This window comes from Macaca nemestrina, chromosome 12, assembly GCF_043159975.1.
Source record: "Macaca nemestrina isolate mMacNem1 chromosome 12, mMacNem.hap1, whole genome shotgun sequence".
NCBI lineage: Eukaryota > Metazoa > Chordata > Mammalia > Primates > Cercopithecidae > Macaca > Macaca nemestrina.
The window spans coordinates 71,307,650-71,333,579 of record NC_092136.1 but is presented as its reverse complement, the minus strand read 5'-3'; the positions used below and the strand labels follow the sequence as shown (position 1 = coordinate 71,333,579).

Here is a 25,930-nt window from a genome sequence, read left to right as displayed (position 1 = left end):
GGCCTCAGAGAGATGTTAGACTGTGCCTAGATCCTTACCCCTGCATTATTCTTTGCCAGAGATATATTTAAAAATTTTTAAATTCCTATTAAAGTCAGCTTGGGTTTAAAAATAAAAATTAAAAAAAAATTTTTAAAAGAGGGAGAAGGGGTTGTCGTGGTGCTGGTGGTTAAATAACTGATTTATTTAATGTGCCAGGCACTATTCCAACACTTTATGTACTTTAATTCATCTAATCATAAAATAAACTAATTTAAGCTGGGCATGGCGGCCTATGTCTGTAGTCCTAGCTACTGGAGAGACTGAGGCAGGAGGATCACTTGAGCCCAGAAGTTGGAGGATGCAGTGATCACGCCACTGCACTCCTGGGCAACAAAGAGACATCCTGTCTCTTAAAAACAAACAGGCCGGGCGCGGTGGCTCACGCCTGTAATCCCTGCACTTTGGGAGGCCGAGATGGGCGGATCATGAGGTCAGGAGATCGAGACCATCCTGGCTAACACGGTGAAACCCCGTCTCTACTAAAATACAAAAAAAAAAAAAAAATTAGCCGGGCGCGGTGGCGGGCGCCTGTAGTCCCAGCTACTCGGGAGGCTGAGGCAGGAGAATGGCGCGAACCCGGGAGGCGGAGCTTGCAGTGAGCCAAGATGGTGCCACTGCACTCCAGCCTGGGTGACAGAGTGAAGACTCCGCCTCAAAAAAAAAAACAAAAAAAACAAAAAAAAAAAAACAAAAAAAACTAGTTTACAGATGAGAAAACTGAGGCACAGAGAGGTTGAATTAACTTACCCTAAGTCACACAGCTCATCAATGGTGGAACCAGAGTTGGAACCCAGCAACCAGGCTCCAGAATTTGTCATCATTCTTGGAAGTGAAGCTGTCCTGCTCTGCAAGGAGGCTTCGCAGCAAGATTGCAGTGACAATGTTTCATGCCAGAGCATTTTTAGCTCCCCCAGGAGTACACACATTCTGGGGGTGGAGGCCTTAGTCAGGATGAGCTCCCCATATCAGACTCTCAACCACCAGTCGCTCTGGTATGAGGCCCTTGCAGAGTCCTTCCCACTCTGCCTGTCTCCTTCTTCTCTGATGGTGAGTTCTCAGGAAGCCCCTTTGCCTACCCCTATCTCACACACACACACACACACATGCACACATGCACACACGTGCACATGTGTGTAGGCTGGCTTCTAAAGTTCCCTCACCTCTGCCATCTGAAAGACCTGTCTATATAGGTCTGAACCCAATAGCGGACATGGTTTAAAACACTTCCTTGGAATGCTTCTCAGCTCCTATGCCGATCAGCAGATGCAAACGGATGCCTGCAGGGACAGAAACCCCAACTCCACATCCTGAGGCCTGGAAAGGCCAGTTCCTGCCCAGCTGACCCTGTAGCATTTTACAATAAAGCTTCTAATCACCACTACCATTTGTTTGATTACCTATAAATGTGTTAAGTCTTTAAAGATTGTATTGATCAGAACTATTGGTAGCAAGTGTCAGAAGCCCAACCAAAAGTAGTTTAGATAGAAGGGAATTTATTGAGTCAAGGACCAAACTGTAGAAATGACAGGGCGTAAGCCGGGCATGGTGGCTCATGCTTGTAATCCCAGCACTTTGGGAGGCTGAGATGGGTAGACCACTTGAGGTCAGGAGTTCGAGACCAGCCTGGCCAACATGGTGAAACCCCATCTCTACTAAAAACACAAAAATTAGTTGGACATGGTGGCAGGTGCCTGTAATCCCAGCTACTCGGGAGACTGAGACAGGAGAATCATTTGAACCTGGGAGGCAGGGGTTGCGGTGAGCCAAGATCATGCCTCTGCACTCCAGCCTGGGCAACAGAGCAAGACTCTGTCTCAAAAAAAAAAAAAAAGAGAGGAAAGAAAGAAAGAGAGAAAGAAAGAAAGAAGGAAAGAAAGAAAGAAAAGAAAAGAGAGAAAAGAAAAAAGGGGGGAAAAAAAAAACAAATGACAGGGTTAGATCATGGTCTCTGAGACAGTTGGAGTCAGGGCCTTAGGCAGCACTGGGACTCTGCCTCCCCTCATATCTCTGCTTGTCCCTGAATGCAAGCTTCAGTTGCTCCTAGTGCTGGTCAGCTTCACTGGGGAAGGAGTATGGCCACCTGCAGGTTCCTCAGATGAGGAAGGACTTTCTTCCAGGCAGAGGTTGGAAGAAACCTCTACCCACAAGGGAAAAAGTCTCCCGTCCCTGGAGAGAGGGGAAATGAAGAGGGCAGGATGATCGCTCTTCAGAGAGTGCAAAGTGGGGTCAGGGGATGAGAATTTCTTCCCTGGAAGCGAGGACAGAATTTTCCAACACAAAGATTTCAGAGTAGCCTATTCCATTCATTTGACAAACAGATAAGAGAGGACCTATGACATGCAGAGTGACGGGCTAGGCACCACGGTAGGGCTGGGGAGTGAGTGAGAAACAAGATGACATAGTTCTGCCCTAAGACCTTGCACTGTATTGCAAACACTTCAACAAGGTCATTTGAGTGACCAAAAGAGAGGAGGCACTACTGTGGGACATGGCAAGGATGCCCAACCTAGTCTAGCGGCATCAGGGAAGGCTTCCAGGAAGCAGTGATATCCAAATTGAGACCCAATGGATAAACAGGAGTCAACCAGGCTTGGGTTTGTTTGTTTTTGCTTGTTTTGCATGGGAGGGCAGGGAATGAAGTGGGCATTCCAGCCAGAGAGAACAGCTCTGAACTAAAAGATTAGTGTGTGACAGCTGCAAAGAAAGCCAAGATGAGGGGGAGGCAGGCTGGAGCGCTAGCATCGAGGACATGGCCGGCCAGCAAGAGCTTGAACTTGATCATGAGGGCAATGGAGAGCCATGGGAGGGTCTGAGAGCAGTTACCCCATCTGATTTCCCAATTCTGAGATCCCTTGTACTCCCTGTAGAGGATGTATTGAGGGGGAGAGGTGCACCTCTCACACCAGGAGGGAGAATCTTTTGAAGCAGCTGAGCTGGCAGGTCTCAATCTCTACAAGTTTAGACCCAAAAAGTCATTTGAGAAAAACAGAAATTAACAAGTGTTGGCAAGGATGTGTCGAAATCAGAATACTGGTGCATTGCTGGTGAGAATGGAAAATGGAAAAGCCTCTGTGGAAAACATTGTGGCAGTTCCTTGAAAAACAAAAAGAGAATTACTGTATGATCCAGCAATTCCACCTCTGGGTATATATTGAAAAGATTTGAAAGCAGATACAAACATCTTAAGCAGATATGTGTACACCCATGTTCACAGCAGCATTATTCACAACAGCTAAAATGTGGAAGCAACCCAAATGTCCATGGATGGACGGATAAGGAAAGGGGGTATATAAAAGGAGTATAAGTCAAAAAGACAAATACTGGGCTGGGTGTGGAGGCTCACTCCTGCAATCTCAATACTCCGGGAGGCTGAGGCGGAAGAATCGCTTGAGCCCAGAAGGTCAAGGCAGCAGTGAGCTGTGATCCCACCTCTGCACTGCAGCCCTGGTGACAGAGTAAGACTATCTCAAAAATAAATAAGTAAACAGACAAATACTGTGTGATTCCACTTATACGAGGTCCCTAGTCAAAATAACAGAAACCAGCCTGGGCAACATAGTGAGACCTCCAACTCTACAAAAGATTTAAAAATTAACTAGGCATGGTGGTGTGCACGTGTAGTCCCAGCTACTCAGGAAGCTGAGGCGGGAGGATCGCTTGAGCCAAGGAAGGCAAGACTGCACCATGATCTCGCTGCTGCACTCCAGCCTGAGTGACAGAGTGAAAGACTCTGAAAAAAAAAACACAAAATCATAGAGACAGAAAGAGGAATGGCGGTTTGCAGGAAGGATGGGGAAATGGAAGGTATTGTTTAACGGGTACAGAGTTTTGATTTTACAAGATTCGAAAAGTTATGGAGATGGATGTATTAATACATAAATATGAATGTATTTACTACCACAGAACTATAGCTTAAAGTGGCTAAGATGGTAAATTTTATGTTATGTGTATTTTGTCACAATAAAAACATTTGAAAGGAGGTAATCTGAGAAACCTCGAAGAAATCCCCTGGCATGGAGTGGTTCCAGAGATTGGGGATGGAGAGGCCTCCTGCGAAGCCCAGAAGGGATGATGGGGGAGGGATTACCTGAGGAAAGATGCACTCCTCTCTGACCTGACAAACTTGGGGAGAATTCCAGGAGTCCTTATACCAACCCCCAAGGACTTCAGCTGGAACCAAAGACACACCCTTCCCGCGGCTTCTCCATGGGTCTCAGACTCCCCATCTACAGGACCTGCCAAGATCGGTGGAGGAGGCTGGGGGTTGAGTGGACGAGCTCCCCAACGGTAAGGATTCTGAACGTGTCCCGCTGTCCCACAGCATGGGAGAGCTGGTGACTGAATCTGTGTAGGGATGTCGGGGCCAGGTGCAGACTGAGTCTAGGTGGTTTCCCTGGAGAAAAAAAGGGGGGGCCGTGGAGAACAGAGGTAAGAGACTGAAGAACAATAAAGAGGTCACGGGGTACGCTCCCTTCCTGACATCCATCACATCCTGAGCCCAAGGTCACAGGAGAGGGTCGCATACCGCAGATGGAGCTGAGGGAACTGGGGGAGGGAGAGGCAGGCGGGCCCTGAAGGTGCAGGGTCGTGTGGGCCTCGGGACAAGTCAGGGTAGAAGGACCTGGCTCCCACGACCCTCCCTCCCCGCAGCCCCCCAGAGCCTCCAGCACCATCCCTGGGCCCCCTCTGCGTTCCAGCCCTCGTGTCTAAGCTCCCCGGAGGCGTTTTCTCTCCGCCCTCAGCCCCTGCTCTCGCGCTTATGGCTGTCCCTGGCCCTGTCTCTCTGAGACTGTCCCTGGGCATATGTGTCTGTCTCACGATTCCTGCCTCTGTTTTGTCTCATCCCTCCCCTGCTCTCCACCGCAGTCCTGGTTGCCGTCCATGTCTCATCCTGACCCCTTCTGTCTCCATGCCTACCTCACTCTCTTTCTCGTCCCCCTCTGTCCCTGTCTCCTCCTGTCTCTTTCTTACCCTCATCTCCTGTCTCTGCCCTGTCCCCGCTCCATCCCGTCTTTCGCTGTGTATGTTCCGTTCTTGTCTCCCTCTGTTTACCTGTATCTCTTGTCCCTGTCTCCATCACTGTTTCTGCCCCTTTTTCTCCCGGTCTCTGTTTCCTCTGTCTACCCACGTCCCCTCCCTGTCCCCATCCCAGGCTCCGTCTCGTCCCGGTCTCCATCCCCCTTCCTGGGCCGCCTCCGCAGTCTCCACCGGGATGGGACCTCGCTGGGGGCGGGGCTGAGGGGCCAGATCGGAATAACTCGGTTATCAGAACGAATTGAATTAACTTCTTCACACGAGCGCCGCCAGGCCTGCATCCCCGCCCTTCCGCGGGGCCGCAGGTGGGGAGGCCCGGGAAAAGGGTCAGTACCCTCTGGCCTCGGACGCTGTGCAGAGACCGAAGGTCTGGTCCGGATTGGGGCAGGATAGGCACTCCTGGGATAGGGTCCCGCGCATCCCAGCTCCACACCTCTAGAGCCCTAAGAGGGCGGCTGGGACCCTTCGGGGTGGGGGTCGGGGCGGCTGGGGGCGGGGTCTGTGCGTCCCAGGCCCCGCCCCGCCGGAGCTAGCCCCGCCTCGCCCCCCTCCGCGGGGTCCTGCGCGTTAAAAGGCGCGCGGGCCGGGCCGGCTGCACTTGCGTAGCACCCGGGCTGAGTGCGGCCGCGACGGGGCGGGCGGGCTCTCGGGCGCTCAGAGCTGGCCTCGGGTCCTCGGAGCCTGGCGCTCGAACCTCCCTTCCGACCTCGACCCGGACCCAGACCCCGACCCGGCCTGGCCCGGCCCCCGCCCCCGCCCCCCGGGCCGATGGACTACTCCTACCTCAATTCGTACGACTCGTGCGTGGCGGCCATGGAGGCGTCCGCCTACGGCGACTTTGGCGCCTGCAGCCAGCCCGGCGGCTTCCAATACAGCCCCTTGCGGCCCGCCTTCCCCGCGGCAGGGCCGCCCTGCCCCGCGCTCGGCTCCTCCAACTGCGCGCTTGGCGCCCTACGCGACCACCAGCCCGCGCCCTACTCGGCAGGTGAGCGCAGCCCCGGCCCAACCCTCCCTCCAATTCCTGCAGAATCCCCGGGCCCGCTCGCCAAGTGAATGCGACTGACTCCCTCAGCCGCCCCCATTCCTGCCTTGGCCAGACCCTCTAATGCCCCGAGAGACCCCCAGAATACGAGAGGTTCTCCGCAGGAATGAGCCTCACCCTCTCATCTCTCCTGTTCCTTTTTCTCGTTGCCAAATCTCTGTCTCGTGCCCTTCAGGTCAAGGAAATGGATCCCCATCCCGCTCTGGGCCCCTTACCAGGCCTTCCCCTCACCACCTGCAAAGACTGACCGCTAAACCTTCCCCTCACCACCTGCAGAGACTGACCACTAAACCTCTACAAGCCCTGGATCTTTGAAAAAGGCTCCCAGCTCAGCCCTGTCACCACTTATCACCCCACGCCGTCACCCCTGCCCCACAAGATGCATGACCCCCAGCAAGGACCTCTGCAGGCAGCTGAGCTGCCCAGACGGGAAGCTTCCTAGAGCCCCCCGTGGCCATCAGGCCCTTCCTGCCCTGTCTTGGACCCATGCTGCCTGGGCCGGAACCCTTCTGTAGCCACCAAAACCAGATCCCGTAGCCCGCAATAAAGGGGCCCGGGTTTTTAAGCCACTTGTATTTCCCCACTCCCCCACAGACTCTCCCAGCTAGAGTCCTGTGGAACATGGAAGCAGCTCCTGCATCCCCAAGCCTTTTGATCCAAGTCCCTGTCCAAACCCTCAACCTCACTGAGCTTCTCAGTCATCTCATCCCTCTGATTACAGTCCCAGCCTGCCTCATGGAATTTTATCTCCTTCCCTCCTGGGAAGACCACTGGGGACCCAAGTAGAAGACTGGGGCCTAAGGGCCAGGCACAGTGGCTCACGCCTGTAATCCCAGCATTTTGGGAGGCCAAGGCGGGTGGATCACTTGAGATCAGGAGTTCAAGACCAGCCTAACCAACATGGTAAAACCCCATCTCTAGTAAAAATACAAAAAAAAAAAAAAAAAAAAAAATTAGCCGAGCATGGTGACCCACGCCTGTAATCCCAGCTACTTGGGAGGCTGAGGCAGGAGAATCGCTTGAACCTGGGAGGCAGAGGTTGCAGTGAGCTGAGACCATGCCATTGCACTCCAGCCTGGGAGACAGAACGAGACTCCATCTCAAAAAAAAAAAAAAAAAAAAAAAAAAGACTGGGCCCCTTAGACTGGGAGCTGGGGGAGAGATACGAGAAATGAGAACCTGGATTTGGAGAAATGAGAACCAGGGTGGGGAGATTGGGTACCCTGAGCCAGATGAGGGTAGGGATTGGGAAGAGGGGAGACAGGCTCCAGAGATACAGGGTTTTGAGACCAGAGAGATGGGGATAAGGTACAGAGAGATGGGAGCAGAGGTGGAAGCACTGGAAATCCTAGGAGAAATGGGGACTCAGGGTTGGGGAGATAGAGATAACAATCAGGCGATGGGGACCAAGGAAGATTAGAAATAGAGATGAGGAAGATGGGAATACAAATGGGGTGCTGGAGACAAGAATCAGGGGAGATGGAGGCCTGGAGAGATGGGGCAAAGATGGAGATTGGAGACCTCTGGTGAATATGAAGACTTAAACCAGGGTTAGAGACAGGGAAGGGAGGTACTGTCAGAAACACTACCTATGGGGCAGTGGAGACTGGGATGGGTATAGGAAGAGAGTTAGGGGGCAGTGTTGGCTTTGGAGGAGATGGGACATGGAGAAGGTGCCTGGGGAAGAAGAAGAAGGGCAAAGAGAAGATGGAGGAAGTCTTCTCAATGGGCACAAAGAGAAGAATGGCCCAGAAGTGGAAAGTTGAAGAGACATTCAAATGGAGGAAGATGAGGAAGAGGAGAGGGGGACATCTAGGGGAGAATGAGGGCCAGGGGAGTGGGGCAGGATTGAAGAAATGAGGCTTGGGAAGGGGGGAGGTTGATGGGTGGAGGGAGCCAAATGTGTATACAGCTGAAAGCCAGTGGGATGGCTGGTGGTAGGGCTGAAAGGAGAGCCGGTGGGAGGTTCTCTGTTGCAGAGCCTTGGCCCAGAACTGGTTAGTGGGAAGCCTGGCAATGCTGATGAGACTTGACAGACATCCAGGGCCAGGGTAAACAGAGGGAGCAGACGGGCTGAGAGACAGGAGGGGAGGGCCAGAGGCAGGGGTTGAATGGGGGTGCAAGGGGAGGTGGAGGGAACAGGGCTTGGAAGGAGGGCGTTGACGGGGGTGGGGTGGGGGAGGGGGTGTCTTGGCTGGAGTATTGGATTATGCTTTCCCCTTGGCCGCTCTTGGGGCTCGGGTCTCCCTGATCTCCATCCGCCTTTATCCCGCGGGCTCCACTGAGTGATAGGGTGAACAGGCTGTTGGGACCAAGAGGAGGGACCAGGCCAGGGACGGGGGAAGCGTGTGATTCCCTCGGAGCTGGAAACAACGGGTTGAACTCTGCTTCTCCCCTATCCTTGTTGCTCCCCCACCCGCCCTGCACACACCCGCAGTGCCCTACAAGTTCTTCCCAGAGCCGTCCGGCCTGCACGAGAAGCGCAAGCAGCGGCGCATCCGCACCACATTCACCAGCGCACAGCTCAAGGAGCTGGAGCGCGTCTTCGCTGAGACCCACTACCCCGACATTTACACGCGTGAGGAGCTGGCTCTCAAGATCGACCTCACTGAGGCTCGCGTGCAGGTGCGTATATGCATGTGTGTGTACGAGAGTGTGTGCCCATGGAAGGAGGAGACCCGATCTCCCAAGGTAGCTTCAGGCCACCTCCGCTGTCTCCCTCCTAGGGCAGAACGTTCCTAGAGATGCTTGAGAAGCCAGGAGGGAGGCCGAGGGGGTAGAGGGAGAGACCCAGGCGACCTCAGGGCCGAGCTGAGGAGTGGAGGGAGGCCAGTCAGCACCCCTGGGGTTCCCTATCCCGGCGCTGCAGCTTTGAAAACCCGGAGCCCGGGAGGCTGAGTTTGTGGCAGGCACAGGACTGAAGAGAGCCGGGCTAGAGCAGACTGTTGTCTATTTGTACAACTCCGTGTACAGATGTTCATTTGGCCCACCTTGACTGGACGCCCTAGACAAAAGGTTTTCCTGGTGCCCTAAACTGCTCTCCACGGCCCTGGAACGCTCCAGGAGGGAAGTCCCAGAGCTTCCTAAAAGAAGGAATTGGGGGAAGAACTTAGGGTGAGGAGAACGGAGGCAGGGTCCCCTCCAGGAGACCAAGAGTGCTGGGAGGCAGCGGAGTCAGCGGGTGAGTGGATCCCAAGGGCAAGAACCCAGGGATCTGGAGGCAGGGGCCAGTGGAGCTCGCAGAGGGCAGCGGGCTGAGTGCAGGAGGGCCGAAGGCCCCTCCAACTAGTAAGAACCCGGGCCCGGTTCTCTCCGAACCAGGATCTCACTCGGGCCTTGCGACCGCGGGCTGACCCCGTGCGTTCTCCGACCCTCGTCCAGGCTGACTGGCCCCTGTGCCCGCAGGTCTGGTTCCAGAACCGCCGGGCCAAGTTCCGCAAACAGGAGCGCGCGGCCAGTGCCAAAGGGGCGGCGGGCGCGTCGGGCGCCAAAAAGGGCGAGGCGCGCTGCTCCTCAGAGGACGACGACTCCAAGGAGTCCACATGCAGCCCCACGCCGGATAGCACTGCATCGCTGCCGCCGCCGCCTGCGCCCGGCCTGGCCAGCCCACGCCTGAGCCCCAGCCCACTGCCCGTCGCACTGGGCTCCGGGCCGGGACCCGGGCCAGGGCCACAGCCGCTCAAGGGCGCACTGTGGGCAGGTGTGGCGGGCGGTGGGGGCGGCGGGCCCGGCGCAGGCGCGGCCGAACTGCTTAAGGCTTGGCAGCCGGCCGAGTCCGGCCCCGGGCCCTTCTCCGGGGTTCTGTCCTCCTTTCACCGGAAGCCCGGCCCCGCCCTGAAGACCAATCTGTTCTAGCTGCCAGCCTCTGGAGGCTCCGAGCCTGCCCCCAGAGACGTCCCTGCCCCTCCAGGACCTGACAGTCCCTCCCATCCTGGCCACCCACCTGGAAGTCCCCATCCGTCTCCACTCTCTACTGTCTCACCCCTGGGTGTGTCCTCCCTAACTTTGGAGACCAAGTCAGGGCCACTCTCGTCCTCACCCACCCTCTACCAGCAGAGCGGAATTCTTTTCACCGGGACCCCCTCCAGGAGAACCCCGGAGCCCCTTCTAGCTTGGCCTTCTTTGGATGCGGTACCACATGAGGCCTGCCCCTAACACAGTGCCCTCAAAGTGAAGGTCCTCAAGGAGGAGCGGCACAGGCCCCTTCCCTGGCTCTGCAGTGGCTGGGTCACCCCTTACGTTGGTGACCAGGAAAGTCTGCTGCCCCACCCCTCGGGCCCACCCGCCTTAACCCCACCCATACAGAGGCTGGTGGTTGCGGGATAATCAGTGGCCACTGCCAATTCGTCCCTCACGTGTCTCCTCTCTTCCCTAGCCCGTCTGGCACAGAGGGTGGACCTGTTGGAGGAGTGGAGGGGCTGCCCAGGGAATGGGACAGAGGTATTTCCTTTCCCTAAATTTTTTGGTTGTCCTTTTTCTTTGAAAAACTTGTAATTTATTGAAGTTTTACTCAATCCAAATAAAACTTAATTTATTGAAGACATCACGCCGCAACCCTTCCGACTGCCCAGGAGACTGCCTGTAAGACCTTGTCCCAGGCTGAGACCTGCGAGGAACCTCCCTCCCCAAGCCCGCCGCCATGCATCCGCAGCGCAGGGCAGCACGGACAAGGAGACAGAACTAAGCAAACTGGCACTTTATGGCTGAGATCCTGCCCCACCCCAACTAACCCCAATAATATTAAGGTGCCCTCCCTCCCCAACCCACACAGAACAGTTTAAATAAACCCCAGCCCGGTCCTCGGGCTCTTCCTTCATTTCCGGACGGACACCCGCCCCCACCCCCAGCGGGGGTGGGGAGGTCTTAGCGAAGCGCCTCCCCTGTGGTTCAGGCCCGGTGGAAGGCTGCAGAAACACTGGTGAAAGTGGGGGCCCAGACGTACCCAAATGGGCCCCCACAGGTACCCCTGGGGCTGGGAGGCGGAGTCCAGTAAAAGGACAGCACCAGAGTAACCAGGGTCCTCGGTAACCATGGCAACTGACCTTCCGACCTGAGCCTAAAAGGCGAAGGGCAGGATGCCCTAATTAGGGCATTGCAAATGATTGGGCAGCGGGGAATGCTGATCCCCAATAAATAGGCAGAGACATACTCCCCTGACCCTCATAACTTTTCAACCCTGGGGCCATAGCTGGGCCTTGGTAGCAGGGAGGGGCGCTGAGTTCACAGCTTCGTGGTGCCTCCGCTATCACTTGCTGAGCTGCAGGGTGTCCAGAAGGAGGCGCTTGTGAGCCGGGTCCTGCACCCCAGCCTCCTCCAAGTCCTCCTCGGTGATGTCACTGTGGAGTAAAACGGCCTGGGAAGTGAGATGGGCTAGGGGGTCCTGAGGGCCCCAGCTCCGCCCCCGGGGCCAGCCCCTCCGCCACCTGAGAAACTCCAGGTCGTCCCAGCCATTATGCACCAGGCCCTCCTCATAGCGCTCCAAGCCGATAGCCCGCAGCCAGGCACCCATGCCTGCCTCGCCCAGCCCGCTGGCCCGCCCGCCCTGCGGGCACGGAGCCTAAGAAAACAGGGCATGTCAGGGGGAGCTCAGTGTCCCCCATAGAAACACCTGCAGACAGTCACATTCTGCTGCATGCTCTGGGGAAAAGGAAGGGAAAGGCTGGGCTGATTCATGTGTCTCCCAACTTCCCAGTGCTCGGTTCAGGGTAGCGGGGACACCATGAGAGCTGAATGGTGGAGTGAAAGGGTACCAGTCTGTGGGCAAGCACACTCCTCAGGCACAAAGACAGCCACCCTGCTCCACACACCTCCTCTGCCAGGTCTTCCTGGATGCTCTCCCGGATGCGGGGTGGAGGGAAGCTGAGGGGCCGGCCATAGTCCGAGGACAGTCCCCGGTGTGGCTGCAGCTCCAGGGGGCCTGGGAGGAGTGCTGAGCGTGCGGGCCCAGCAGGGGCGTAGTCCACCTCGCTCAGCGTCTTGGCCATCTGCAGCACCGAGCAGGACCGGTCATCCCCACCGGCCACTTCCCCCAGGAAAGTGCTGGCTGGTGAGGGGCCTGGGGGCAGTGGGGGCCTTGGATGGGCCTTGGGAGGCGGCGGGCCACGGGCCTCACCCCCCCCACGGCCCCGGACCACTGGCCCTGGTAAAGGATCCAGGCTAGGTGACAGGAAGATGGCTGAGTCCGGCAGTGGTGGAGGTGGAAAGTCTGGAGGGGGCAGCGTGCCTCCAGACTCTTCATCTGAAGAACTCCCCTCTCCCACACGAGGTGGCCTGTGGCGCCCAAGCTGTGGAGCAGGCACTGTAATGGCCACTTTGTTCTTCGTGGCAGGTGGGACAGGGGCCCTGGCAGGCGAGGGTGGCTCCGGGGGCAGCAGCTGGTGTGGGACCCCTTCAAGGACGTAGTAGGCAGGGTTATTGAAGCTGTTCTTGGGTGGGGGGGGCGGCCACCCCTTCTGGTTCAGGAGCTCCCTCTGGCTTCAACCTGGGTGTAGAAGGAGAATGACTCCAGGATCCAGGAACCCAGGTCTAAGGCAGTGGGAGCAGTGGAGGGAGAACTAGACAGGAGTCAGAAAGGCCCCTGGTCCTAGACTTTCTCATGACCTTGAGCACATCAGCTGCCCTTAGTTTCCTCATCTATAAAGGTCAGTGGGAGGATAACCCTTTGAATGGATAACCCTTGCCTCACTTGCTAAGATTCTTAGATCTTTCATATCTTTATCTGTAGCTGTGAAACCTAAGCTAAATGGTTCAGAATAGAGGTGCCAGAAGACAGGTCAAGTAAAGCCTCCAATGAGAGGCCAGGTTTGGAAAGCCTCTCGAGGCACCCACAGTCAATCCACTGCAGAATCTTTCTCAGAGATTCAGGTGGGTCTTATTCAAACCTGGGGATAAAACCCGGGTGACTGACAACAGCTGAAGGTGAGTAAAAAAGCACCAACCTGTACCTAGGAATTTATGTAAGTTTAAGCAACCATTGGATATAATTAGAAAGCAAGCCTCACTTTCCCAAAGTGTGACACAGAGCACTAATTCCCCAGGACGTTAATAGTTACTATGTGGAAAATAAGTTTCCTGGCCCATTAAGTTTGAGAAACCATATTAAACAGAGCTGAAAAGAGGTTTCCTTCCTGTCCACATGCTCAGAACTTTTGGTAATACCAATGTGCACTGGGAATGTCTAAGAAAAGAATCTAGAAAAAAGCATTTCCCAAACTCATTTGACCACAAACCCATTTCAAGTGGGGCCTCTTGCAGGACAGAGTTCCGAAGAAGGTACCCTGGGAAATCCCAGGCCGAGCCGTGTGCCTCCTCTAAACAGAAGGCTCAAGCTAGGTCTGTTTACATGGAGGGAGCTGTCTTAAAAACAATTTCAAATTCCATTTTTAAAGGCGGAATTGAGAGGAAAGGCTGACTGCTCCCTTTGACTCAGAGCCACACCTAAGGGTGGCCTGGCTGGCCAGAGTGGCCACAGGCATAAGGCTGTGGCACCTTCAACCACAGGGTAGCAGGGCACCTAAGCAGCTGACGATCCCCAGTCCAGCCCTGAGACCCTGCAGGGGATAGTGATGGATAGAGGTTGGCAGGGGAAGCAGGGGCAGTGACAGGTTCCTTCTCTCACCTGGGGGTCAAGGGCTCCTCCCGGGGAGCTGCTCGGGGTGGGGCTGGGGGCCTCCCAGTTGGTGGAGGTTTCTCTGGTTCTTCGAATAACCTGGAGAGCGGGCAGGAGGCCTCTGTGAAGGCTGGCTTGCGGCTCCCTGACCTGCCAGGGATGTACAGGAGAGAGGAGATGAAGTGGGGTTGACCAGATGCCCCCAGGTGCCCTTTCATATGACATTCAACACAGCCCTAGCTCACCTGGGCTCCTGGATCCCTCGGGACACAGAGGGGGCTTTGCTCTTTGCTCCTGCCTCATCCTTATCAATGCTGATCCATTCTGAGGGGGCAGGAAGGGAGACTCAGAGGAGACCTAGGGTCCTGGATCCCACAGACACCCACGGGGCCTTCCAGCCCTTTCCCAGCTATGCCTTGGGGCAGACAATTCCCAGCTGTGGCTGCAGAACCTCCAGGTATCCCAGAGGTTCCAACATGCCCCCGACACCCCAGTCCTGCCCTCCTAGATCTGTTCACACCACCCTATCTCATGTCCCATTGAAGTCCCCACCGTAGAGCCGCTCACGGGTGCCCAGGCGCTCCGTGGGCACCCGCACCTTCATGGAGCCTCTGATATTGCCTGTCTCCTCGCCACGGTGGGACAGGAAGGTCAGGAACTGTTGGGCCGTGCTGCCAATCATGGACTTGAGTGCAACCACACATTCCCCTGAGGGGCAGATGGGACAAACCAGCAAATTACCAAGCCAATCTAGGCCCTGCCTGGCTTCCTGTTCCCCTCAGCACCCCTCACTCCTCACCATAGGATTCATAGCCATCCATGGACTTGACTGTGAGCAGGAGGTGCTGGTCCTGCAGGTACTCGATATCAGCCAGAATTGGTTTGAGCTGGGAAGCAGGGAGGCCCAGTGAGGAACAAAGCCCTGCCACTTCCTCCTGCCCCTCCCACATGCTGCTCCTGACACTACTCATTCTTCACCCTCAGGTCATCTGTGCTCACTCACACTCAACTCTTCAGAGAAGAGCCAAATCCTTAATGCAGAAGACACAGCCCTATACAGGCCTTTTACAGCACTTAGCATCACTGTAACTAATTAATTTTCTCAGTAGCTAACACAGGACCTGACATTTAGCAAAAGCTCAAGAAGCATCTCCTGAATGAATGAACAAACTGCAACAAGGTTCCACACTCCCAGAATAAAGCAAAGGCCTTTATCCTCACTCATGCCCATACACACACACACACACACACACACACACACACACACAAACACACACGCTCTGCTGGCCCCACACTCCCTCCCAGGCAGGCTCCTCAATAAACTCTTCTGCACTCCTCTCTGTGCCCTCACCCATAAGCAGGGGCCCTGCCCACAGCCTCACCGTGGGCAGCTGGCGTGAAGACCACTGCACTTTGAGGAAGTTGATGTTGTCACTGCTTTGGGCATCATTCTCAAAGCTCTTCTTGTATTCTGGGTGGGGGTGGGAGACACCCAACTGAGTACCACCTCTCAGCTTCCCTTCCCACTAAGTAGGGGGCTGACTGCACCCTCTGGCCTCCCATCCTCCTTGGCCCACACCCAGCCCCTGACCCGCCTCTGACCCTCCAGGCAGGTAGAGTAGAACTCGATGAAGAACTTGGTGCGGCTGGCTGTCTTCACAATGGCCTCGATGCTCTCAAACTCAATGTAGGCCTGGTCTGAAGTCTTCGAGAGCCCTGAGAGGAAAGGGAGAAGAGCAAACAGGAGGGCTGAGAGGATCACAGGAGGAATGGGACAGAGAAGCAGGGCCCTGGGACATGAAATCAGGGGTCCAGAGCAAGGAGGCAGGGCCACCAACAGGGAAACTCCAGAGCCCAGACCCTGGACCAGAGCAAAGAGACAACCCAAGAATAAAATGCCCATTGAAGAGGATGCTGGGGACCAGAATGCCTGCGGGATTGCCACATGTCCAGGCATACTCAGGGACACACACGTGGGCCGACAGACAGACACAGGCACATAGATACGTGTACACTCACGTATGTACACACACAAGCATGGGCACATAATTCTTGTGATGGCCCCAGCACACAGACACCCTGACACATCACACCTTGAGAAGCACTCCTGCACTCACTGGTACACACACGCACACACACACTTACATAGTCAAACCTATGTACATCCCGAGGCCACCAGCTGTGCCCACTCAGATTATGCCACATCCACAAGCACATCTGGAACAGTCACCTTTCTTGGAGATGAACTGGGAGGTAACTCCAACCTCAAATGTCCCAAACACAGGGGAGTGGTCACTGGTGACGATGTCATCAGTGCAACCTGGGGAGAGGCGATAGGAATGGGGACTCAGGGAGAATATTCCCACCCTCTGCACCCACCTCCCAAGGTTAGGGCAGAGTCCAGATGGTGACCACCCCAGATCTCCCATCACTCTGTCCGGGAGGCTCTGACCATAAGAATTGCAGATGATGTGAGTTTCAGGGTAGGATTTCCACAGAATCCGGTCACACCATGAGGGCACATTGGTCCGGACCTGGGGCAGGGGATGGCAGCATGGTTAGAGCTGACAGCTAGGGGGCTGCTTGGCATGGACCCCACTCCAGAGCTGATAAGTCCCCACACTTCTATTACAAGGGGCCCCAGCACCCACCTCCCTTCTCGGATCCTCACAATACCCAGGATCACCCAAAGGCCTCAGAGGGGCCATGAAGGCTGGAGTGGAAGCTGCAGAGACCCATACCCTTGACCCAAATTCTTGATTCATCGCAGGCCTGGGGTCCCCCAAGGCCCATGCCATTTTCTTGGCTCACCCCAGTTGGCTTCTGCTTGTGCCAGGCATATGTGTCCCGGGAACCCCGCTCATAGCGGTAGGTGGGTGGGAAGGAGATCTCCTCCTCACCTGAGGAAAGCAGGGGACAGGTGGGGTTCAGGGCCCTGATACCCAGGGATACTGCAAGCCTCCCAGCCCTCAGATCACCACCTGCCGGGCCCACACTCACTGAATCGAAGGAAGACCTTGTGCTTCTCCCGCTCCAAGTTGAGCTGGTCCACCCTGAGGAGGGGCTCAAACTCCTTCCTGCTGATGTAGTTCAGGATCTCCTGGGGTGCAGGAGGCAAAGGCTGGAAACTTTCCTCCTGAGCCAGAGCCAGGGGTGATAGCCCATGTGACCCTTAGTCTCCCTACAGCCATGGCAGGGCCCTGCTCACACCTGGATATCCATGTCCAGGCGGTAGTTGAGGTCCCCAAACCAGAAGAGGTGTGTGAAACGCAGAGAGATGTCAAAGGCACTGAGCTGCCGGTCGCCCAGCGAGAGCAGCCGCAGGATGTCCAAGTAGTTCTGGTTCCTCCTAGGGTGAGGGGTGTGGGGTAGGGAGGGGTAGATCCCCAGGGTCAGAGCCAGAAGTCAGGGATAGGCGTAAAGGGAAGAAGTCTCAGGAGTCAGGGATGGGATAAAGATCCGGACCCCTGGGGACAAGGTCAGGGTCAGGAACAGAAGGGTCTTGAATTGGGGTAAGAGAGCAGGGGGTCTCTGGAGACAGGCCTGCGGGAGGGCCATGGGCTGGGATATGGGAGCGGGAACAGGCCTCAGGAGAACAGGATGGGTGTAAAGAGACCATGGGAAAGGTGCCCCTCACCGAGCCGTCTTCTCATTTCCTGAGGTAAGGTGACAATTCACAAAGCCAAATGAGGTGCCATTGAACATGAAGGAGACTCCCACAGCCCCCTTGTTCCCTTTTAGGACAAGCAAGAGAGGAAGGCCTGGGTCACCCTCAGAGGGCTCCCAAGTCTCCCTTCTGCCTCTCAAACCTGCAGTGAGAGGATCCTCCCACTGAGCCACCAGACGCTGTGACACGGGCAGGCCCCTGCACACACCCACACCTTCCCGGGGGGGGGTCCTCATTGGGCACACATGGTCTGTGTGGATGGCCTGAGTCTGTCTGCAGGTGTGAGCAGAGCCCCTGGAGATCACAGGGGACCCCAAGGGTGAAACTGAAAGGCCCTGCAAATTCTGAGCAGAATCTCTCCTGGGAGAGCACCAGACTAAAAATCAGGAGACCTGGGCACAATGCCTGGCCCCACCACTTACTTGCTATGTGACCTTGGGCAGGTCACTCAACCACTCTGGGTTTGAGTTTTATCATCTGTGAAACGGGGGTAATTATCCTGGCCTTGCCTTCCCAGTGGTGCTGGGAGAGATTTGGAATATGAATATGCTTTTCAAAGTTCAAAGTACCCTATATATGGGAAAACTAAGATCACCAAAAAAGGGGAATACTAGGCTTGAGAGGAAGCAGAAGCCATGGACAGAGGGACGCTGCCACCCTTGGGCACCTGCCAGCCCCGCTTACCCAGGGTATTGGCGATGCCAGTCTTCACACTGGACGTACTGACGTGGCTGATACGGTTCTCGTGCTCTGGCTTGACCAGCACTGCCACCTTGATATTCCACAGTGATTGCATGGCAATCTGGGTAGAGAGTGCATGGTCACCACTGCGCTGCTACACCCACTGCCTGCATTTCCCCCTGCACTGTAAATAGACTTTTGTGTCCATCACAGGATAGGAAGGCTTGCCACCCCTCTTCCTGAGGGACTGGAGATAAATGGTTCCTTTTGTGGCATGAAGGACTCAGGTCAGATCTCCCAAAGGATATGCTCAGGGATCAGAGAAAAAGCCAGTGAAGCTGTGCTCCCGGGGTTGCCCATGAAGTCAAGTAGGATAGTTTGGAGGTGGTGTGTGAGGACAGGGGCCTGGACAAGATGACCCCCCCTCACCGGGCGGTAATCCAGATCCGTAAGCTCCTTGAGGCCCCCGCGCAGTAGGTCCAGCCACTCGCGGTCACCCACTGAGTTCTCCTGGGTCCCAAAGACATAGATGTCATGGGGTATGGTCACTGTGACCTCGTCCAGGGTCTTCCCCAGACCCCTCGATGTGAACCAGGATGTCACATTTTTTGGAGGTGGTACACTTCCTGGAGGTGAAGGGCGTAAGTTGGGTCTGGAGGGGTTAGGCACCTGCTCTGGAGCCATCCCTCCCTCCTGCCCCAGCCCCAGCCCGGGCCTGACCCATGTTCCAGGTGCCTATGAAGATGGAGATCATGTCGGGCTCATCCTGCTTGGAGTGTTTGTTCTTCATGAGCTGCAGCAGCTGGCAGAAGGCCTCCCGCTTCTGGGGGGACAGCAGCCACTCAGGGGCAGGTAGGCATCCAGAAAGCCCCCCTTCCAGAGGGATACCCTGCCAGTTGGCTCATGTCCATGAGGAGAGGGTCTGTCTGGTTCTCCACTGTATACCCACTGCTCAACCACCCGTTCTCAACACCCTCTACGCTGTCAGACCCACCCTTGCCAGGAGGGATGGCATGCCTACATCATGTGTTCCCTCTCTTCCCATCCAATGGGAAGCACCCATGTGGGGGACTCCCGCAGTCCCCAGTGGCCTGGCCCAGCCTGCTGCTCACCCGGGCACTGACAAAGATGAAGTCCTTGCGCTGAGTCCGGTCCTTCTCCTTCTCAAACACAACACCCAGCTTGTTCTGGACACGCTGGGACTTAATGAGCTGGCGGACTAGGGCATGGAGGACGGGTCACACAGGCCTGTGCCCCTGGGCCAGGGGCTCCACCCTGCCCACCCCTCCCAGGTCTGGCCCTGGCTCACTGCGGTCGTGCGTGAAGGTGGTCCAGTCCTCCTGGGAGTCCCGCTGTCTCCGCAGCAGCACCAGCCGCCCACCCTCCACATCTACGCTCAGTGTGAACTTCTGCGACTTCCCAATCTTGGTCAGGTCACCCAGGGTCACATCTAGCTTCACCTGTAGGCCAGGTGGGGAGGCTGCTGACAAGACCTTGGAGCAGGCAGCACCTTGGTCACCTCCAACCACCCTTTGCCCTGTGAGGCCCCACTGCCATGTACCTCAAAGGCCTGCACGGGGATGGTCTTGGCCTTACGTGTGGATGGCTGCGGAGCCGGGGGTGCTGTGGAGCTCATGTCCTGTAGGGCCTTTAGGGCCTGGAGGGAACAGGGCAGGGTGGGGCCAGGGGACACACTGAAGGCTGGGGCAGGGAGGGGCACAATTGACGTTGGGGCCAATGTTAAGTTGCAGACTCAGGGTTGAGATCAGTGCTAGGCCAATGACAGTGGCCAGTGAATTGGGGGTCAAGGGTCAGAGGTCATGCTACCTTCTTCTGGATGCCTGACAGGAAGTCCTTTAGCACTGACAGCTTCAGCACCAGGCTCTCTAGTTCCTGCTCCCCTGTCTGTGGCAGGTTCTGGCAGGGAGGAAGAACCAGGCTTGTACATGAGTCACCTACACAGAGCCTCCCACCCAGCTCCAGAACACGAACCCACCTCCCAGAGGTCTCCCTACAATCCTACCTGCTGCTGCAAAAGGCGGGTCACCATGGGCGAGCTCTGCTGGTCAAACACCTTGGACAGGATCTCCAGGCCTGACAGGACTTTGTCCACCTCACTAGAGGAGACATCAGATCAAAAGAACCCCCACCCCAGCCTAAGTATAGGGAAGGGGGCACTGGGTGTAGCCTCCACTTCACCACAAGGATAAAGGGTACTGGTGAGGAAAGTCAAGAGGCAATGGCTAGTTCACTGTTCAGGGTCAGAGATCAGGGCACCTGTACAGCCAGGAAGCAGGTGAGGACAGGTCAGAGGTAAGGGTGTAATACATGGGGTTGGATGTCCCAGATACCTGTGCAGCCTCCGGCATGAGGTGGCGAGGGTACGAGTGAGGTGGGGCAGGTGGCTGGCTCCACCCCGCACAGCCTCCAGGTCCAGCCCGTAGCTGCCTTTCAGGTACTCGTGCGAGACGGTGCTCAGTCCATTGGGAGCACTTTGGGGAGGAGTTAAGAAGTCAGTGGAGGTCCTGCTGACCTGTCCCACACCTCTGCCCCATCCCTAGAGGAGACAGTACCTGTGGCAACCAGGATTGATCGGGGTATCTGCCTCTGGGCTGAGGTGGGGTAGGGGTTCCTAGTGGGGCCTTAGAAGGCCTCCCCACCCTTGGTAGGGAAATAGTTCTCAGAGGAGAAAAGGTCTCCTGTTCAGTGAATGGGATGGGGGTCTCACCTCTCAGCAGCTGGAGTTGTGGGAGTCTCAGGGACTGACAGGGGACTGCTGGGCCCAGTGGTGGCAGAAATGCTGGTGGAGCCAGAGCGCGGTGGCAGCGGGGGCTTCTCATCCTCCCCATCTGTAGGCAGGGGTCAGTGGGCAGCCGTTTGGACCTCCCACACTCAGTGGAGTAGGAGGCACGATGCAGCTGTAAAGTGACTTCCATGGAAAGAAGGATAAAGGGCCCCGGCATCATGGCCAAGGAAAAGGGGGTTACGGGAGAGGTGGGGTTGAGAAGGGGGGATGGGAAGAGGCAGGCAGAGCCAAGGGACAGGGGCAGGGAGGGGACCTGCACACTGGGAAGTACCTGAGGCATCCCGGTCATCTGGCGGGTCCGGCTCTCGCTCCCCCTCTACAGGAAGAAGCAGGGCGCACACAAGGCCCTGGTTGGGCTGGGCGTAGAGGCCGATGAGCTCGCCCAGGGTCTGGAAGCGGCGCACAGGCACACCCTGCGAGGTCTGTGGGCCAGCAAGAGGGGGAGGAAGGGTCAGCCAGCAGGTCCCCAAGCCCTAGGCTGGATCAAGGTCAGGGGTCAGGGACCCAAGCTCCTACCTGTACAGCCAAGAAATCTTCTCCATCAGGCAGAATGCGATACGTGTGCACATGCTTCTGATACCTGATGCCAAGGCAGGGACAGAATCTGTCACCCCCAGGCTGGGGTCTAAGACCCAAAGCACCCCTTCCTCCTGCCAGCAGGCTCAGCACACCGACCCCCTCTGCTTGGTTTCCCTAAAACCACCTCACAGGGTTAATGATGGGGCCGGTCCACTTCCACCCTCCTGGTGTTGCCTATTGGGCAGGAATGACCAGAACACCCCCCTCTCCCCACCAGACCTACACAGACTCCACATTCACCACAGGGCAGGGCCCGGGAAGCAACAGGGAGATCTTTTGTGGCCTCCACAGCTGTCTAAACAGCCCCTATGGGCTGTGGTACCAGTCTGGGCCCCCCGCCAAACTAAGAATCTTCAGAAGCCTGGTTAGCCTCTGTTTGCACACACGGGCAACATGCTAACACGCGTGTGTGCCTCCCGTGTTTATGCTGCTGTCTGGCTCTGCTGGAGTCGGGTATGTCTAGGGCACTTTTGCCGAGGAGTGTGGGGACATCACCCTAGGCTTTCCCACCAAAGACGGCCCCCATGGGAAACCCGGGCCTCTAGAAGCCCCAAGCCAAGGAGGGGCAAGAGGGGTGCTGACAGACAGAAGCCCAGCTGAGCAGGTGACAGCTGAGCCAGGTGCACAATCAGTGGGGTATGGAAGATCCTCTGCCTCCACACCTCAGGGTATGCTTCCCCAAGGAGTCACCCAGGAATCACCCTAGGTATTTGGCAGGAGGGAGGTGAGGACCCCCGTACCGTGGCCCCCTCAGGGGCTCTCCTAGCTGCTTATGCTGAGTGTCTGTCACTGGGTGTTCCTTTGTAGACTATTATAAACACTATCTGTGTTTATTACAATAGCATACCATTAACTGAATCCTATCTGTGACACGCTGGGTACCCAGTGTCCTATCAATCTTACTCAATTCTCACATTTCCAAACAGATATTATTATCCCCATTCTCCAGCTGAGGAAATAGGCTCAAAGAGGAAAAATCATTTGCCTAAGGTCACAGAGTAAGTAAAAGGTGGAGTTGGGGTTTTAAACCATGGCAAAAGCCAGGGCCAGTATCCTAGCCTGCTGGTCAGATTGCCTGTGCCTGCTGGGGCAGGGACGTGTCTTGCATGTTATCCATGAACACCTGGAATGTATAAAGGTAACCAAGTATGTGTGTATTTGGCAAATCTAAGATATTGCCCATGTCTGATCGTCCACGTCTGATCCTTATCCCCAGGCTCTTGAGATGCAGGGAGGAGCCAGAGTCAGCTGGCAAACCTGAAGCCCCCACTGACAGACAGACCCCTCACCCCATTCACAGCCTCCCCTGGCAATGGGGCCAGGATTCTACCCCTCCTGGGACAATAATGTTCCTCACCCAGACACAGGCCTCAGCTGTCCCCCTCCCACTCAACAGCTGACCCAGCACCTGCCTCCCTCCCCAGCCTAATTAGGGGGTATGCCTTAGAGGGGGCTGGGAGGCAGGACTCGGGGATATTCATCTGCCTAGTCTGTCCCTCCTTAGTCTCCCCCTACTGGGCCTCAGACTTGAGGCCTAAGCTGAGACTTACAGGGCCCCTTCCTTGTTGGGTCAATTGACTAGGCTAGAGTTTTTCAACCTCCATACCACTGACATTTTGGATTGCACAGTTCTTTGTTGTGGGGGACTCTCTTGTGCACTGTAGAATGTTTAACAGTATCCCTGCCTTCTACCCACTAGATGTCAATAGCACCATCCCAGTTGTGACAATTAAAAATGTCTCCCCAGCTGGGTGAGGTGGCTCACACCTGTAATCCTAGCACTTTGAGAGGCCGGGGCAGGTGGATCACTTGAGGTCAGGAGTTCAAGACCAACCTGGCCAATATGGTAAAACCCCATCTCTACTAAAAATACAAAAATTAGCCGGGCTTGATGGCAAGCGCCCGTAATCCCAGCTACTCGCCAGGCAGAGGCAGAAGAATCACTTGAATCCAGGAGGTGGAGGTTGCAGTGAGCCGAGATTGCACCACTGCACTCCAGCCTGGGCAACAGAGCGAGACTCTGTCTCAAAAAAAAAAAAAAAAAAAAGTCTCCCGTGGTCTAGGCTAATGTGCCCCCCCACCAAAGATGTCAGGAGAACAAAGGGGTAAGCCGGGCGGATGGCGTGGGGCAGCGGGCGCGGGCGTTGCTGAGCCCTGCTCGGGCCAGCCAGACAGGAGTTTGGGAGGGGGTTCACAAGGCCAAGAAATATCTAAATAAAGATCTAAATAACTGATCTAAATAAAGCAGCCCCCCCAGTTTCCCACTCACTGGGCCCACAGAAGCCAACTCAATGTCAAACTGCAGGGCAGGAGGTACAAAGCAGGTAGAAGGCTGCAAAACCAGGAGTGCTAACTCACTCCAGCACCACTACCACACTCGGCTGACAGGCACAGCCACAGGACCTGGCCCACTCAGAGAAGGACGAAGTATGGCTCTGCTCTCAGCACTCATAGCTCAGGGCTAGGGCAGCCAGGTAACCAGGGCTCCAGCCCAGAGCCAGGACTCACTCACTCATTGGTTCAGAAATAATGGCAAGGTCCCATACAGCCTCAGCCTCTGCTTCCCCAAGCCTTCCTCTCTACACCACCCACCACCGCCCCCACCAGCCATACACGGCCAGTCAGAACCCCAAAGCACAGAAAGGGGCCCTAAGGAAGCTGCCAGGCATCCCCACACACCCAGTCAGTCCCTCTGCCCCGACTCCCTCTCCTGCTCACCACTCAGTCCCTATCCAAACGGGACTGCACACAACGTGGAATGCACATCCTCTCCCCTGCTCACTTCTACCTGGAGGATGCCTGAAGGGGTCTGCCGGGGAATGCCCGAATGTTTCGTCCATCACAGTCACACTGGGCCGCAGAACCCCATATCCTCTGCCCTCAAGGCTCCTGAAAGTGCCCCCAGACACACAGCAGGAAGTGCCCCTGCGTTCCTCCTCAGACCCAGGAGAAAGCCAAGGCTCCCACTCTAGGGGGTGGAGGCGGGTCTGGCGTCCCGCCGCCCCACGCACCCTGAGCCGGGCCCTCTCCACACCCCGCCGTGCCCGCGCTCCCTGTCCACGCCAGCCCGCAAGGAGCCCCCGCCCCACTCACAGGACGCAAAGCGCGAAGGCCCCCGCCACGCTCTCGCTGTCTCGGACCAGGAAGCTGCCATCGCGGCCCGCCCGGGCCAGCAGCTCCTCCGCGGCCGCGCGGCTCAGGTCGCGGTGGTACCAGGAGGGGGCCTGGCTGCCCAGCGCGCCCCCCGGGCCCGGCGCCCCGCAGGCCGAGGCCATGGCCCGCGCAGGGCTCAGCACCGCCCGCGCCGGTCTCCCCGCGCCATCCGCCCCGAGACGCTCGGGGCTGAGGCTGGGGCCGGGCCCGGGGCCCGGGCCTGAGGATCCGTGGGCCGGACAGAGCCGGGGATCGGGACTCAGCACTCCGCCGCGCAGGCCGCCTCGTTCGCCGCGCAGCCGCCGCTGCCTGCAGCGCCGGCCTCAACTTGAAGAGAAAGAAAAGTTTGTTCAGAGGCGGCGGGGGAGGGGCGGGAGCGGAGCGCAGAGCCGGCGGCCGCCCCCTCCCCCTCCGCTCGGCCCGCAGCCGGGGCCGCCCCTGCCCCCAGCTCCTCCTGCGGGGACTGTGCCCCCACCTTCCCGCAGGGCCCGGGACCTCCCCGACCCCACAGTGATCCTGCCCCCACCATTCACCCGAGGAGATCCAGTCCCCAAACCCCCATCGAAATCCAAGTCCCCCAATCCTGGCCCGACACTTCGGGATCCAGGCACCTCCTGGAGAATTCAGCGCTTCTCAGTTCTCCCAATGATATGACCCCTAAACCCCATAATGGTCTGATTCCACTCCATGGCTCTTCCTCTCGGCCCCCGTACAGCTTGGCTGCATCGAGTTCCCCAAACCTGCGAAGGATCCAGGACGACCCCCCCACCCATTCCCTCCACCCAGGCAGGCAGGGCCCCCAACTCCCGCGAAATGCAGCCCCCTCTTAGATCTGAGCCCCCAACTCCATGGGGACCGTTCCCCGGCAAAGCCTGCGGGAAGATCCGCTCCCCCACACACCCCCAGACGAAGTGGGACGTTCTCGAGCCCCTCACGCAGCCCCTCCCAGCCCGGCAGAGCCCTTCCCCCTCTCGGCCAAGTTCCTCGGCACCACCCCCCACACCCGCAGGCCGGGCCTTGCGGGGGTTCAGCAGTCCGAAGCCAGAAGGATCCCCTGGCCCGTCTAGGAGAAAGTTCCCTCCCGGGATCCTGGCCGCCGCACGCAGACCCCCACCTCCCGGGCTGCTCCGGCGCCCCTTCCCCGGACAGCGGCCCTGGGCTCCAGGCGGCCACTTAAGATGGCCATCCGCGCTCGCCCCCGCCCTCCGCGCCTCCCGCCCCGCCCCGCGCCGCCCCGGGGAGCTGGGGGCAGCACCGCGCCCCGCCTCACCCCGCCCCGCGCCTCGGTCCGGGAGCCGCTGGCCCACTGGGTGACCT

At 57.1% G+C, this 25,930-nt stretch overlaps 2 protein-coding genes across 3 annotated transcripts; one reads left to right on the top strand and one right to left on the bottom strand.

The window, feature by feature from the left end:
* The first annotated feature begins 5,672 nt into the window (after positions 1-5,672).
* Positions 5,673-10,661, top strand: LOC105468699 (paired like homeobox 2A). 2 transcript variants are annotated; one of them, XM_011718935.2, is made up of 3 exons: positions 5,673-6,061; positions 8,556-8,743; positions 9,524-10,661. In XM_011718935.2, the coding sequence occupies exons 1-3, from the start codon at positions 5,845-5,847 to the stop codon at positions 9,971-9,973; spliced, it is 855 nt and encodes a 284-aa protein (XP_011717237.1). In that variant the 5' UTR covers positions 5,673-5,844; the 3' UTR covers positions 9,974-10,661. The 2 variants fall into 2 exon arrangements, with proteins under 2 accessions (XP_011717237.1, XP_070931339.1); XM_071075238.1 differs by lacking the exon at positions 9,524-10,661 and adding an exon at positions 9,092-9,151.
* LOC105468700 (inositol polyphosphate phosphatase like 1) lies at positions 10,633-24,877 on the bottom strand. The gene is given in 29 exon segments (XM_011718937.3): positions 10,633-11,454; positions 11,542-11,675; positions 11,926-12,555; positions 12,557-12,599; positions 13,737-13,877; positions 13,973-14,051; positions 14,280-14,435; positions 14,527-14,614; positions 15,110-15,198; positions 15,330-15,443; positions 15,958-16,047; positions 16,180-16,261; positions 16,539-16,627; positions 16,728-16,827; positions 16,938-17,076; positions 17,365-17,461; positions 18,079-18,196; positions 18,505-18,701; positions 18,796-18,898; positions 19,188-19,294; positions 19,385-19,535; positions 19,637-19,732; positions 19,903-19,992; positions 20,099-20,192; positions 20,427-20,567; positions 20,804-20,924; positions 21,153-21,303; positions 21,398-21,461; positions 24,554-24,877. Coding segments are annotated over 29 exon segments (3,777 nt in total). The 5' UTR covers positions 24,736-24,877; the 3' UTR covers positions 10,633-11,363.
* Between the last annotated feature and the right edge of the window lie 1,053 nt (positions 24,878-25,930).

Bases quoted from the DNA above. Each gene is read 5' to 3' on its own strand.
- LOC105468699 (XM_011718935.2), top strand. From the start codon at position 5,845: ATGGACTACTCCTACCTCAATTCGTACGACTCGTGCGTGGCGGCCATG. The intron at 6,062-8,555 runs GTGAGCGCAGCC...ACACACCCGCAG, and splicing joins GCCCGCGCCCTACTCGGCAG to TGCCCTACAAGTTCTTCCCA. The intron at 8,744-9,523 runs GTGCGTATATGC...CTGTGCCCGCAG, and splicing joins TCACTGAGGCTCGCGTGCAG to GTCTGGTTCCAGAACCGCCG.